Here is a 14,158-nt window from a genome sequence, read left to right on the forward strand (position 1 = left end):
GCAGACATAGATTTTAAGGATTTGTTTCCTTTTTATTTTTCATCAATATTTTCATTTTTTACATCAACAGAGTTGGGTTTAGGGTTCCCCAGGAAAGTAAGGGAGATGGATGGGTCCCTCCAGGGGGTTGCAGGGGAGAGGGCTGCATCCAGCAAGTGAAGGGTGAGGGAAGAGGGCACACACTCGTACACTGGGCACTGGAGAAGGCAGTCCTTTGAGCACAGACATCAAAGAGTTAAACAGTCACCACCTGGTTCATTGTTACAAAATGGGAGTGACCATAGGATGGGGGGCACCAGACGCGGCATGAGGAGGGTGAATTTGGATTTTCTTTTTTTATTGTTGTTTTCACTTTTTTCCTTTTAACTTTTTTTTAACATTTACAAACAGCTAAAAACTACGACACATCACAGCTACGGTGGGGGAAAGAGGGCACCAAAGAAAGCAGCCACACAGAGTAGGGTGGGGCAGGGGCAGCTTAGCCTACAGGGGCTGTCCTGTGGAAAGGGTGAGATGAGGAGACTGAGGCTTCTGGTCCCTGCATTAGGAGTCCCTGGCTTACTGCCTAACCTCTTCCCACTTTACAGGAGTTGCTGGGAAGGCCCCAGTTCCTGCCCCGCCCCAGCTCCTTGTGCTTTTGATCTGCTGGTTGGACCATATGACTGGTTTCTTTCCCTCCACTGCTCCCCTGCCTGTGAGGGGACAGGTTGGAGGTGGGAGGGCTTCTGTGCTGTGCCTGTCTGTGCTATAGTGGGTAGAGCCTCTCATTCCAGAGGAGGCCTGTGCTTCTTGAGAGGAGGGGAGGAGATGGACCTTGTCAGGTGCCCTCAGCTCTCCCTAGACTGTGGGATTCTTATCCCAGCCTGGCCTAGGGCTCCTCCCACCCAGGCCCGGCACAGAAACAAGATTAGGGGAGGTACTGGGGGAGGCAGGGTTGTGTGTGTGTCCACTGAAGTTACCCTTGGCTTGTATCTGAGGACAGCATAACGACACCCCCACCTCACAGCACGCACACACACACACATAAATGAACACAAGCACTCACACACACAGTCCTACTGAGCTGCCTCAGAACTTAATATATAAATAAATAAGAATCAGAAAGCTAATTTCATAAAATTCAGGCTTCTTACTTGTAGCCCAAATTGAGAAGGAAATGGAGGCTAGGGGGCTGAGGTTTATTGCTACTCCCCCAGCATCCAACAGGAGGCGTGAGAGGGCACTTTACGGGCTTACGACTCTAAGTTCTTTTGGTCCGTGGTCTACACTAGGCCCCTGCCGCCGGCATAGCCACACGCCTGTGCTTTCACCAGGGCCCAGGCAGAGGGAATGAGGGGGAAGGCAGGAAGCCTGTTCTAGAGTCCCAGGCGCCAGGAAGAGCAAGGGCCTCTCTCCAACACTGGGGAGAAGTGTGGGGCCAAGCCTTCTCTTGGGCAAAGTCACGGGTGGGAGGAGGTGGGGGACAGGGCTGCACCCCAAACCTGGGATGGAGGAGCCTTCCCTGTAGTCCCTGCCCACGGGGTCACGCACGTGCACACACATACACACGAATACACGGCTAAGACACCAAACAGGAGCGGGGAATGAGGGCTCTTTGTGGCCAGGATGGCAGGGCAGGGAAGGGGAAGAAGGAATTGTTGGTCTCACAGTGTGCCTGCCACCCCCAAAGCCCCAGAGACTCTCACTGCAGCACCTGCCCCCGCGTCTCGGGCAGCTTCAGGGCCAGAGAACTACCAAGGGCAAGAGCAGCTGAGGCAAAGAGGATGGGGGCGGCCTTGGTGATTCCCACAAAGGATGTGAAGATGCTGATCCCCAGCACAGCTGCCAGCTTACACAGAGCATTCAGGAAGCCGAAGGCTGTGGTCCTGCTCAGGAGTCCCCCAGCGCAGCACGCAGGATGCAGGGGCCCAGCCCAGGAGGGAGACAAAGGGAAGAGGCATGGGAGGGTTTGTGGGGGAAGGGTGGGTAGGTGGGAAAGTGAAGGAGAGACGGCAGGCAGTGTCCAAGAGGAAGAGGAAAGATGGAGAGATTAGAGAGGTGAGGGATGCACATCAGGGAATACAGATAAATTGGGAGGCAAGGGGGAAAGGACACCAAAAAATTAAGTTAAGACTTCAAGGAGTGAATATAAAAGCTACCAACTTGTAGAGGAGAAACTCAAGGGGAATATGTACCCTTTTACCCCTAAAGATGCCTTTCCCAATCAGCCCCCTTCCTCACCCCTTTTCTGTCCTGTCCTGTGAGCACTAAACCTGCTGCCCTGCCCCTACCACACTCCAACTACCTCTTGTCCGAGGGGTAGAGTTCAACAGTCAACACGTCCAGCGCGTTCCAGGATGCAATGCTGACCCCCCCAAAAAGGCAGAGCAGAGCAATCATGGCTGACTCGCTGTTCCCAAAAGACAGGAAGAAGCAGGAGACACAGGACATCACGCTGGAGCCAGCTAGAGCCGGGGAAGGAGAAAGCAGCATGAGCCTGGCCACAGCCCACACTGTCCTGTCGACCAGCGTTGAGCACAGCCCAGGATGAGACTCTCTTTTTGCCAAGGTACCCAAAAGAAAGGCTTTCCACTCATCCCCAACCTCCCTTAAAATTGTCTTATTAACAATTCAGTACCAACCATTTCTTCAGTGCAGGCTATGGGCCAAGCAACTTGATGGTTTACACGCATTGCTAATAAGGCAACCTCATGAGACAGGTACTATCATCACCGCCATGTTGCAGATGAGACAGCTGGGCTCATAGAGGTAAAGTGACTTGCCCAAGGTGGAGCTGAGATTCAAAACAGATGACCTCAAAGCCTGTGCCCTGAACTTGCTATTCTGCCTACCTCCTACCCCCAGAAGAGCTTCCCCACCAGACCCCTCCCTGTCCTGCAGCCACCCCCAAGCAGAAGACGTGAGAGACAGAACCTTCTATCTTAGCTTCTGGCTAAGCTTTCCACAGACTAAGCTGAGAAGCCCAGTGACAGCCTTCCCCTTCCCCCAGCCCCCTAAACAGTTCCGACACACCACCAGCCAGCCTCCCCGCCTTACCAAGCATCCGGAGCCTGCCAATCTTGTCCATGAGCAGGGCAGACACAATGTTCCCAGGAAGCACAGCCAGCGTCCCCAAGAAGCTGACGAAATACACCATGTAGGCGCCTTCACCTGTCCCTGTCACGTCCAGTGGGCAGCCCTCCTTGTTGTGCAGGAATGTGCTGTTCACCAGACGGCTGTTCACAAACTTGTACTCAAACAAGTCTGGGGGCAAAGGCCAAGACAGGCGGACAGAGCAGATGTGAGAGGGAGGCTGCTACTGCTTATGCCCAGGGCTCTGCCTTTGAGGGGTTTAGCTGGGATGGCTCTCAGAATCATTCAGGACACTCATGGCAAAGCATCAGATAACATCACCATATGAACTAGAACTCTTTACAGCACAAAATGACCATAGTCTACCAAATGAAACAGTGTGGCTGGCTGTTTCCCAGTTTTCTCATTAACAGTGTCTGCTTCTTTCCCATTCATTCTTTTTGTCTGCTCTAGCTGACTACAAGCAGTAGCAGTGCCATGAATTTAGGATAAATTAATGAGCAAAATATTAAAAATCATTAAAAATCCTATCTATTATTTTTTCCTGCAAGGTGGAAAAACTCACCCAGTACTCCATTTAGAGGTGGGAAACCTCAGTCTAGCTCACAAAACCAGCCTTTCATGTGCATACAGTTTGAGAATCACTATTAAAGAAATGGATTAAGGCACTGACTCCCTTTTCTCCACCAAATATCCCTTTTATTGTTTTTCTGTTTCCCAAGGACACTGTTTTGAATGATTTTTGCCCTCTTCAAAAATGCATTAATATCACCACACTGAGCTGTTTCAATTCTAGCCAAAGGCAAAGAAACCTGCTGTTTTTGTCAGATGTTCTATTTATCACAGAAAAATGTTCAATTTCCATTAGATTTTTGTAATTATTGGTAGTAGCTAATAGGCCCCCATACCACCTCCAAGGCTCCAGAGAGCTCAGCTTGAGAACAGTGAGTTAGGAAATGAAGAAGGCTCCTTTTCTCTGGCGCAAGATCCACCCAACCCTTTAGTCTGTCAGCCACTAGCCACCCCACCTTACCAGTGTTATAGAACACGGTGTTGATGAACGTGCAGTTGCGGAAGAAAGTGTTGCTGGATGTGACATCCTCAAAATAACACTCCTCAAATAGGGAGTCCTCAAAGGACACTGACTTCAGACGCAGCCCAATAAACCTGTAAGGCCAGGATGATGAGAGCCACTTTCCCCTCATCCCTAAACCCTCCTCCAAGACTCAGTTCCTTAGTGAAGTAACAGGAAGCTGCAGCGCTGAGGAGAACCACGGCTCCTTGCCCCCAAACACCTTGTCTCCAAATCCCCAGACTCACAAAGGAGGCAAAGGGTAGAAGGGGTGGAAGGAGTGAAGTGCAGAGGTCCCCACATACTTGTCATTGAAGTACTGTCCCCCTCGGTGGATCTGATTCTCCAGGGTGAAGTTAAAAGTCACATGCTCTACACGTTCCCCAGGGAACACTTTGGTGCGAGCTGCATAGTCCACTGCTTGGAGATGGCGGATCATGTCGGGAAACCAGACAGTCAGGCCATAGTAGCTGAAGAGTCAAGGGCAATGGAATCAGACAGGGCTCCAGCATCAGGGCCACGCAGTCCAGAAGGAGGGCGAAATAGAGGAGTCAGCTCATGTTAGGACCTTGCTCACCTCCCCAGCCTCATCTCCTACCACATCTCATCTTTCACCAATTGCTGTGGTTCTGGGGGACTTCAGGTTCTTCTAACCCTCCCACCATATTATTTCTTACCTCCCAGGCATTTGCTCTTCCTTCTGTTTAAAACAGTCTCCCCATCCCACCCTCAGCCTATCTAACTCCTATTCATCCTTTAGGACTTAGATCCCCTCCCCAGCCCACCCCAGATCTGGGCTGGAAAGCCTGCTCATGTGTTCCAGAAGCACTTCCCCCACCGTGGCACCCATCACACTGCTTTACAGCTAGTTTTCTCTAGCTCCTGGACCAAAATGTAAACTCCATGAGGACTGGGACCACATCTATTCCATCGCATCAGAGTACCTGGCACAGAACAGAAATTAATACTGTTCAGCCTGTAATATAAGTTTGTTGGATTAATGAGTGAAGTATAGGGTGGAGGATAAGAGGGGCTCTGAAAAGCACCTTCCTCATTATTCATCCCCTTCACTTCCATTTTCTCCACCTCCCTCCCAACCCACAAACCATCACATCCCCCACATACCACCCGTCCCACCCACCTCCTCACCTGAACGACATGGTGAACCACACACCCATCATCATCAGAGTGATGCGGCGATATTCTGGACCAAAACAGGAGAGGAAATTCCCCCAAACCTAGGTAGAACAGGACAAAGCCAGACAGTGGCTGCCAGCCAGTAGTTTTAGCACCTAAAGATCCCCATTCTTCTGCCCTACCACCTCCCTTCAGTTCACGCATCACCCCCACACCCAGGCTCAAGCTCTGCCTTCCTCTCCATCTCTCCCACTTCCTTCTTTCTCTCCACCATCCCATACCCCATTACCTGCCCTCCCAGGCTCAAGGCCCGGACCCCCCAGCGCTGGTACCAGGTCCCTGTGTCTGACTGAATCTCAATCAACTCATCCTCCTGATGAATTGTCTTAATGTGGGTTACCTAGGGTCAAGAGAAGGAGCGAGCAGTCACACAGTCTGTACTTTCCACCCCTTCCAGGTACCTCAGTTTCTCCCGCAGTAGCAAAATGGGAGGCAGGAGGTGGACATGATACCCTGAGGGATCTCGCTGAGGGAGAGTGTGGCCAGAGCTGCCTAGGAAGGTGGGTGGGGACTGCGGGAGGTATCCAAAGAGGGGCCAGGTGGGGGCTTGGAGGACTGAGGGGGAGGACTGTGGCTTACTGAGAAGACTCGCTCAGGATGCCCCTTGGCTCGCATGTTGGTGTCATGGACCTGCTTCAGTACCATCCAGGCCTCATCATGTTTCCCGTTCTAGAGCCACAGACACAATCCCCACATCCAGGTTAGCCCCTCCCTGACCCAGGGTTATAGACCCCCTCCCTCAACCTGGCTTATGGAATCACAGGACACAAAAAGGCTCCTACCCCCAACCCCTATGTGCCCCTATGTGACCTATGGGCACATCCATCATCCACTCTGAAAGAGCCCAAGCGGGAGTACAGCAAGATATCATCAGACTTGGGTAAGAGTGGGGGAATCCAGGGTCCTAACCCAGGTCTTAGGGAATCCCCTGGTCCAATGGAAAGAGAAAACTGAAAACAAGGGAAATGATGACGGTGGGCAAGCATGTAGTCAGAGAAGGGGCAGCATCCTAACCCTGCTGGATCAAGATAAAGTTGGAGGGGGAAGGAGTAGGCAGTAGATCCTCTTTTGAACTGTAAAGTCAGGGCCAGGGCCAGGACCTCTGCCTGCAAAACCTTAAGCCACCCATGGTTGAGCAGGTCCCATGGTTTCTCCACCCACAGAACTCCTCTGGAAACACATTCTAAGACAAAGGAAGCAAGATAAAGTCCCCCAGACCTTGGACCCTGTGAGGAAGGAAAGCAGCCACATAGGACCAAACCAAACCCACAGTGGGTGTTTGAATACAGGAGCCCCTGCTGCCCTTCCCCCAGGCCAGCCCCCGCCGCATTCACCTCCAGGAAGAAACGGGGGCTCTCTGGCTGTGTGGTCAGAGCCCCAATGGCAAACACAGAAGGAAAGGCGCAGACGAGGACAAAGACCCTCCAGCTGTGGAACTGGTAAGCGGACCCCATCTGAAAGCTCCACCCTGGCAGGGACAGAGTCACAGCATCAGCAGAGAGGCCAGAGGCTGGAAGGTCCTACCACAGGGAGCACAGGAGAGGAGGGAGTCTGGGGTGCATCTTCTGGGGGCTGCTCACCGTAGTGGGGGATGATGGCCCAAGCCATAGCAGCTGCGTACACTCCACCAATCATCCAAAACATGCAGAGCCAGCTCAAATGCTCCCCACGTTTCTCCTGGGCCAGAAACTCCGAAAAATAGGAGAAGACGATGGGGATGGACCCTCCAATCCTGGAGGGCATTGCAAGAATCCAGCATTGGAAAATGGCCATATTCTTGATCCCCTCCCTGCCCCACTGCTCTGGATCCCCAAGTCCCTTTCATCTTCCGGACCTTTTAAAGAGACTCTTTCTCACACGTGCCCTATAAGCTCCCTCACCACCAGCCATCAAGCACTCATCCTTGGGAATCTGGAAAACAGGCAGGCAGGTCTCGGGGAATGGGAAGGAACAAACATTGAATGTTGAAGATGACTACAGAGTTGGAAGGGAGGGAATATAATTACAGAAAAGAAGGGAAATCCCCAAAGGAAAAAGAGCAAAGAGGCAACTGAGGGCACATATATGGGAGCAGGCCAGAAGAGAGCTTGGAGACAATGCAGAGAGTACATGCAGGTGGCTGAGGAAGTGTAGGAGTTGGGTGGGTCAGGACTTCAGAGTTCTGGCAGGTGGGGGTATTGACAAGGTCTGTTACTGAATGTAGGAAATATTTAGACTCTGGGAAGGGGATAACTCAAGGGTCTACAGGTACCCAGGGGTGAAGCTGAGACCCACTAGGCCTCTTCATGGAGCCAGGCTCAGAATGGAACTAAAGCATAGGGTGGAAGACTCAGGAGTGAACCACACATGGAATGGCATTCTGGACAGGCAGTAGACAGGTCCTGGACAGGGAGAAGCTGGCCTGAAGATGGTGGGAAGAGGAAGGAATTCATTCATTCAACTCACACATATTTGAGGTGCATCTGGTGTGCCTGGCACTGTGCTGGGCCCTAGAGATACAACAGTGACCAAGACCCAGCCCTGCTCTCCAGGGGCTTAGGAAGTGGACACTCACCCGACGCCAGAAAGGAGGCGGCAGAAAAGGAAAGTGCCATAACCCTGGACGAAAGATGAGAAAAAGGCGAAGACGCTGTTGACTGAGAGCGATATGAGCAGACATTGTCTTCGACCCAGCCGATCAGCCAGCCCTCCCCAGAGGAAGGCTCCCACCATCATGCCCAGGTAGACAATGAGGCCTGGAAGGAGGAAAACAGGGGCAGAAGGGGTATGAGCAGACACATTTCAATTCTTCCACTTGCCAAATATTTAAATGAGCTGAAACTGCAGGAGCATGGATGGAGGATCTGAAGGACCTCTAGAAGCTAAGTCTACCCAGAGATGAGAGCAAGTGAGAGAAGATGAATTATGTGAGCAAAAATGGAAGGCCATCTCTGCAGGCCAGGGGTTCAAAGGCAGGGATGCAGGTATGGGAGATCCCTAGAATTCTCCTCTTTCTTTCCCTCATTCCTTCTTGCTCGCTCTTACTTCTCACTCTCTTGCTGTCACGCACACACATGTACACGCACACACATACATGACACCCCCATCTCTGGCTTGCCTGGAATGAGGAATGGATCTGCCTAGATTCTCAGACCCTCCCAGGGTCCCCTCTATTCTCTCTGCCGTGATGCCCTCAAAGCAGCAAGAGGTGTCTCTTATGTTTCCTGGGAAAGAAGCTCCATTGCTTCAATCTTCCCAGGAAATCCCATGCACAAAATCCATCCTTTACTCTTTCCAGCTCCAATACTTCTGGTCCTAAAACTCTCCTGTTTCTTACTTCCTTCATAAAATCAGAGTTGGAATTGATCTTAAAAGTCATCTACTCCAAACTCTACATTTTACCCAGGCCCAAGCCAAGCCCCAGGGAGAAGGGAACTGCCCAAGATCTCATGGCAACTTGGCGACAGAGCAAGACCTGATCCCTTCTGAGTGAATCTAGGGGACTTCCTCCCTCTGGGTCCCCATCAGGAAGGGCCATTAAAGACCAATCGCTGGCCCCTGAACACTCCCAAGGCTAACCAAGAGCAAGTGTGACCAGCTTCTCTGGCTGAAGGCCGAGGATTCTTCCCCTCCCCCGACCACCCCAAACTGACTCTCCTCATGTAAACCAAGGAATTTGGATACTGACTTCTTGTTCCCCCCCAAAGGGGAATGGATCAGGATAACAAGAGGGAAGGCTCTGAAGAAACATTAAATGGGGGCCCATCCCACCATGGCCACCTCCTGCAGAACTAAGCAGACCACCACCCAACCACTGGCCCAAGCCCCAGCCCAGCTGCCCTCCCTCAGGCCTCTCTTGCATAAGCAACCTCACCATGACCCAACCCCCAGAGGAGGGGGTGGGGGTGGAGAGTTTGCAGAGGAACCCTGAACCCTCTGGGGACATCTTGGGAGCAGGGTCCTTGGGAGCCCAGTGGTGAGGACAGGAGCAGTTCTCAGGAACAGGAGTGTTTCCAGAGTTTGGGGCAGGACGGGGCTAGAGTGCTGGTTGAGAATCTTACCCAGCATGCCTTTGTTGGAGTCAGACAGGCACATGTCTTTCTCAGCACTGGGCAGCACGAAGCCCACCACAAAGACCTCGACACCATCAGCCATCAGCGCCAGACCAAGCACGAAATACAGTGTCCACTGGAAGCGGCCATGGCCACACTCCCGTAGGATGGCTTCATACTGCTGGGCCAGTTCTTCCCGTTCTTTCCGCCGCTGTGCCTCTCCCCGGCCCCCACGGGGGCCCTCCCCATCACCCATGCCCCCCCTCACTCCAGCCAGGGGTGCCCCATCTGCCATCCGCTCGCCTTTGCCCCCAGACTCTGCACGGGGGATGCCCTGATATTCCCCCTCATAGATCTCATCATCCTCGTCATGGCCCTCAGTGGCATCACTAGATGCGCCACCTTCCTCCTCATCCTGGGCCCCTTCCCCGCGGTAGTAGCCGTCGGCAGTGGCAGGGAAGTCATCATCATCGTCCTCCTCCTCAAAGCGGGAGTAGGATCTCCGGGAATATTCATCCTGGACTCTGTCCAAGCCCTTCACCACCTTCTTGGCTGCGTGCTTCTTGACTTCCTTGGCAATGTCTTTGGCCCCACGGATGAAAGCCGCCCGGTCTCTGAAACCCTCTTCCATGATGGGGCTTTGGGAATACTTCACCAGATTTCCTACACTCCTTATTCAGATTTTGCTCAAGGACTTGTGGAGTCAGAAAGACCCCGTCCCCCTGTTACTTAGATGAAGTGTGTTCGAGTATCTCTGGGCACAGAATAGGAGAATATAGGGCTTGGCCAGTGTGTGTTTAGGAGGGGAAAGGAGGGAGAGGAGCTTTGGCCCACACCCACTTCAGTTGGGTGCACTGGGAAGGGAGAAGGGGAGAGGGGGAACAGGAAGGGGAGGGGGAGCCAGGTTGCGGAGGCTAAGCTGGGGAGCCAGGATAACTCAGAAAAGGCTGCTACTTCTCTTCCAGGAGCTTCTGGAGATCTAGAAAAAAATAAGAGGGAGAAAAAGGAGGTTGTGAGGCGTAAGACACTGAAGAAGGCCAACAAAGAGCTCCTGCTGACACAGAGCCCCACCTGGGCCATGTGTTACAGAGATGGTCTCCTTGCCTCAAGTCCCACTCGGTAAAAAGAGATGACTACCTGGGCCTACTATGGGCCATTCAGTATAAGCCCCCTTACTTTGACCTTGGAGACTAGACCCACGGGATTTGCTCCAAAGTTACAGTCATCGACCCAGAACCCGTCTCACGACCCCCTGCCCCACATCAAGATCAGACCTTTTGCTTTACCACGCACCTGCCAAGAACACCAGAGGAAATAGAGAAACCAGAACTCCCTACTCCAGTCTGGTCTGGGTTTCTTACTGGGGGTGGAGCTTGGGGAGAAGGTAGAGAAGGAGCACTGAGTCCTCCAACCTGTTGCCTTCAGCCCACGGATGGCATCTGAAGGTGGGGCTTCCACAGTCCTTCCCTCAGGTTTCATGTTTATAGGCCTCACAGGGAGGGGTCTTCTCCCAACATAGCTCAGTGGGTGAAAGCTCAGCTTCCAGAGTCAGACACACTTGGGTTTGACTTCCTGCTTCAGCACTTACTAGCTAAGTGACCATGGGCATGTCTCTGAACCTCCAAACCTTAGTTACCTCTTATTTAAGCAGGGAAAAGTAAGGATTAAATGACATAATGTGTGTAAGCTCTTTACCATAATACCTGGCACGTAAAAATTGATGAATAAATATTAGTTATTACTCTTCACAGTGATAATAATGTACGGAGATGCCCTCTACTCCTTCACAAGATGCCAGAACAAAAGCCCTGTGGGTGCTCTTTAGGGTGAGCAACAGAAAGGGATACTGGCAAGGAGAAAGCTGGTTCAGTGCAAAGCACATGACAGTTACACGACATAAGTTGAAATCCCAGCTCTGCCATTTACTAACTGATCTTGAGAAGGTCACTTAACATCTCCAAGCCTCAGAGTCCTTATATTTAAATTGGGGATAACAATCTCTATTTCTCCAAGTTGATGTGAGAATTTAATCTCACAACAGACATTCTATTAGTTTCCTTCCTTCCTATTAGATTGAAAAATGTGAAAGAAGCAGCAAGCAGCAAGGGCAAAGCAGGGGAGTCATACTTGGATGCTACTGTATCCTCCCAAAACAGAGTCCCAAGACCCCTCTGTCTGTGTGCAAACGAATTCCAGCAGCTGGACCCACACTGTCTCCCTCCAGACAAACAATGGAAGACTCACAAAAAGGGAGATCCAGAACCTAAGGTCATGGAAAAAAAGGCAGATCAAAATCTAAGAAAGAGGTGATGACTGGCTATTGCCACCTTCCTTCAGGATGTCATAAATAGGCCCCCCTTTCACTAGTGGGGGTGGGAGTGGAAATGACTGATCAAACACATACATTTCCAATATGGGGGTCTAAGGTCTATAGTTGCACCTCATTCCCCTATGGCCTCCCTTCCTAATCCCCCTTAATCCTTTCTGCTCCTCCTCCAGGAGTCAAGGAAAAGGGAGTCCATAAATACCGCATTGCGTAGGAGGCTGATGTAGAAGGAAGGGGGCCTTGGACCTCCCCACCATAAAAGTCACCCTCCAGAGGCAGGCATAGGAGAACCCCCTCTTCCTTCATAGAAGCAGAGGAAGCAGGACTAGATTCTGATCAGAGATCATTCCCCTAAAAACATCCTGCCTCCTTCTGCTCCGGCCCTCATTAAATATCACACACACACACACACACACACACACACACACACACACACACACACACACACACACACACACACGATGGCCCTGGCAAAGAGGGTAAGTAATGCTATGTAGTTCAGAAAGAAGCACTGGCAAGCAGAGTCCTACCCCTCAGGTCAGATGTGGGCACTGGACCACGATGACCAGAACCAGTGACCCCTACATCACCTTCTTTTCTTTGCAGTTCAGGACCCAAACCATCCCCCATGAAAGAAAGGGAACAGTGGAATCCCCTTCGTGCATGCAATTTGCTTGCCTCTCCTTTCTTTCCCAACTAGAATCTCCCTCCAAACCCTGAAGGAGGCAGATGGACCCACCAGGAGCCATGCCCCTTGTTTGTTAACACTATCCACCCCTGAGAGGTACGGGAAGGGTAGAGAAGGCCCCCAGAGCCTCAGCAGGATATGATGGCTCAACAGCCAGCTCCCCCAGGGCCAACAAGCCCAGGAGGTCAGGATGGACAGAAGGAAGACAAATTCTTTGAGCTGGTGAGGAAGTGGTGTTATTTTTAGCCCCCAAAGCAGCACAGGGTGGCTAAGCCTGTGGGAGAGGAGACAGGACTCGGAGAGGTGGGGGTTAAAGGAGACAAGATTCAGGGTTACAGGGCCCTTTAAGGTTGGCTGACTTCACCTGACCGGAAAATGTGCCCAGGAGATTTTCTGCAGAGGATGGAGGGGCGGGGAGACTCTGAGCAAAAGCTTCCTTTCAGGATAACTGAATCAGTCCTGGATAAGTGGAGGAGGGTCCAGAAGCCCCCTCCCCCCCATCAAAACCCCTGACTTTGGAAGCCACCTGGATTTCCCAACCCACCCTAGCCCAGGTGACAAGGTCATCAAGAAGCAGTCACTTATCAAAACATCCATGGAGGGGGAGGCTCTGGAGCACCCCTCCCCATTACAGCTGGGTTATTGAGCCTCGGTCCCCACCCCAGGACAGCCAAGGCTGCACCTCCCCTCCCTACATGCTACCCTAGGGTTAGGAAGATGGAGTATCTGAGGGAAGAAGATCAAGGTGTCAGCTGAGAATGCCCAAGACGGAATACGGGAAGGCAGGGGCGCAGGGGGAGAACTCCACGCGCACACGCGCAGAGACTGCCCCTGCCATCATCTGCGGTGACCGTCCCCATCCCGTTCCGCTCTGGTGTAAGAGACGAGCCCCTAGAACTGACTGAACCGATTTTCTGAGCGCCTCCCCTCACCCTTGATTCTGCTGCTGGACGAGCGCCTACTCAACACCCCTTCCCCCCAACCCCGGAGCAACTGCCTCCATCCCCCGCCATCCGTGCCCCTCAGCCTATTCATCTACCACCTCTACCTACCCAGCGCTTCCGTTCATCATTCCCTTCCCTCCCTCCTTCTCCTGCCTTCCTCCAACCCCCCCCCCCCCCCCCCCCCCCCCCGCGCAACTCGAGTCCAGGCGCACAGACTGAGGCAGCATCCATTCTCTGGCCCCAGCCAAGGTCATTTATCACTCCTGGGGGGAGGCAAGGAGGCGGGGGAAGATGAGTTGGGAATTGGAGTTTGAAGGAACCCTGTTCCACCTTACAACCCCCAGCCCGTTAATATCTGAGGAGGGTAGTAGAGACTTGGTTAAGGTAGAGAAAAACACCCCTCCTCCCTACATATACGTAAATATATGAAATATATATATATATACATACATACACACATACAGACAATGTTTTTTTTCTCTCCTTCTCTGATCAGCACAGCAACCACAATAAACGTCCATTCAAACCACCACCAATTCCCTCAGCCTTAAAGAGGGACGGTCACCCTTCCCACAAGCAAAGCATCGGAGGATAAAATGGCTGCAAGGCAAGGCGAGGATGCTTCTGCCCGGGGCGGGGTGGAGCCCAGAGACTGAGAGAGGGGTCTTACCTGGGCTGGGTCCCCCGGATAAGGGAGTCCGGGTGAGGGCGGGGGTCCCGGCCGTGGGGCTGGCGGCAGCGGCGACTGCTCCGGGTACCAGGGGAAGCGGCAGCGCAGACCTGCCCCCCAGCAGGCTCCGGCCCCGCCTCCGCCCTCCCCCTCCACCC

The 14,158-nt window shown here is 52.5% G+C and overlaps 1 protein-coding gene across 1 annotated transcript; it reads right to left on the reverse strand.

Annotated features, from left to right (window-relative positions):
- Positions 1-11: 11 nt before the first annotated feature.
- On the reverse strand, positions 12-14,158 carry SV2A (synaptic vesicle glycoprotein 2A). The gene is made up of 13 exons (XM_067727604.1): positions 14,001-14,158; positions 9,382-10,351; positions 7,896-8,076; positions 6,922-7,073; positions 6,676-6,809; positions 5,921-6,010; positions 5,571-5,681; positions 5,294-5,382; positions 4,450-4,614; positions 4,106-4,239; positions 3,037-3,243; positions 2,285-2,444; positions 12-1,865 (listed from the first exon to the last, which is right to left on the reverse strand). The coding sequence occupies exons 2-13, from the start codon at positions 10,001-10,003 to the stop codon at positions 1,682-1,684; spliced, it is 2,229 nt and encodes a 742-aa protein (XP_067583705.1). The 5' UTR covers positions 10,004-10,351; positions 14,001-14,158; the 3' UTR covers positions 12-1,681.

Source organism: Pseudorca crassidens, chromosome 2 (genome assembly GCF_039906515.1).
Source record: "Pseudorca crassidens isolate mPseCra1 chromosome 2, mPseCra1.hap1, whole genome shotgun sequence".
In the NCBI taxonomy this organism is placed as follows: domain Eukaryota; kingdom Metazoa; phylum Chordata; class Mammalia; order Artiodactyla; family Delphinidae; genus Pseudorca; species Pseudorca crassidens.

Bases quoted from the DNA above. Each gene is read 5' to 3' on its own strand.
- SV2A (XM_067727604.1), bottom strand. From the start codon at position 10,003: ATGGAAGAGGGTTTCAGAGACCGGGCGGCTTTCATCCGTGGGGCCAAA. The intron at 5,682-5,920 runs GTAAGCCACAGT...TCTTGACCCTAG, and splicing joins ATCCTGAGCGAGTCTTCTCA to GTAACCCACATTAAGACAAT. The intron at 4,240-4,449 runs GTATGTGGGGAC...CTGGCCTTACAG, and splicing joins GGACAGTACTTCAATGACAA to GTTTATTGGGCTGCGTCTGA.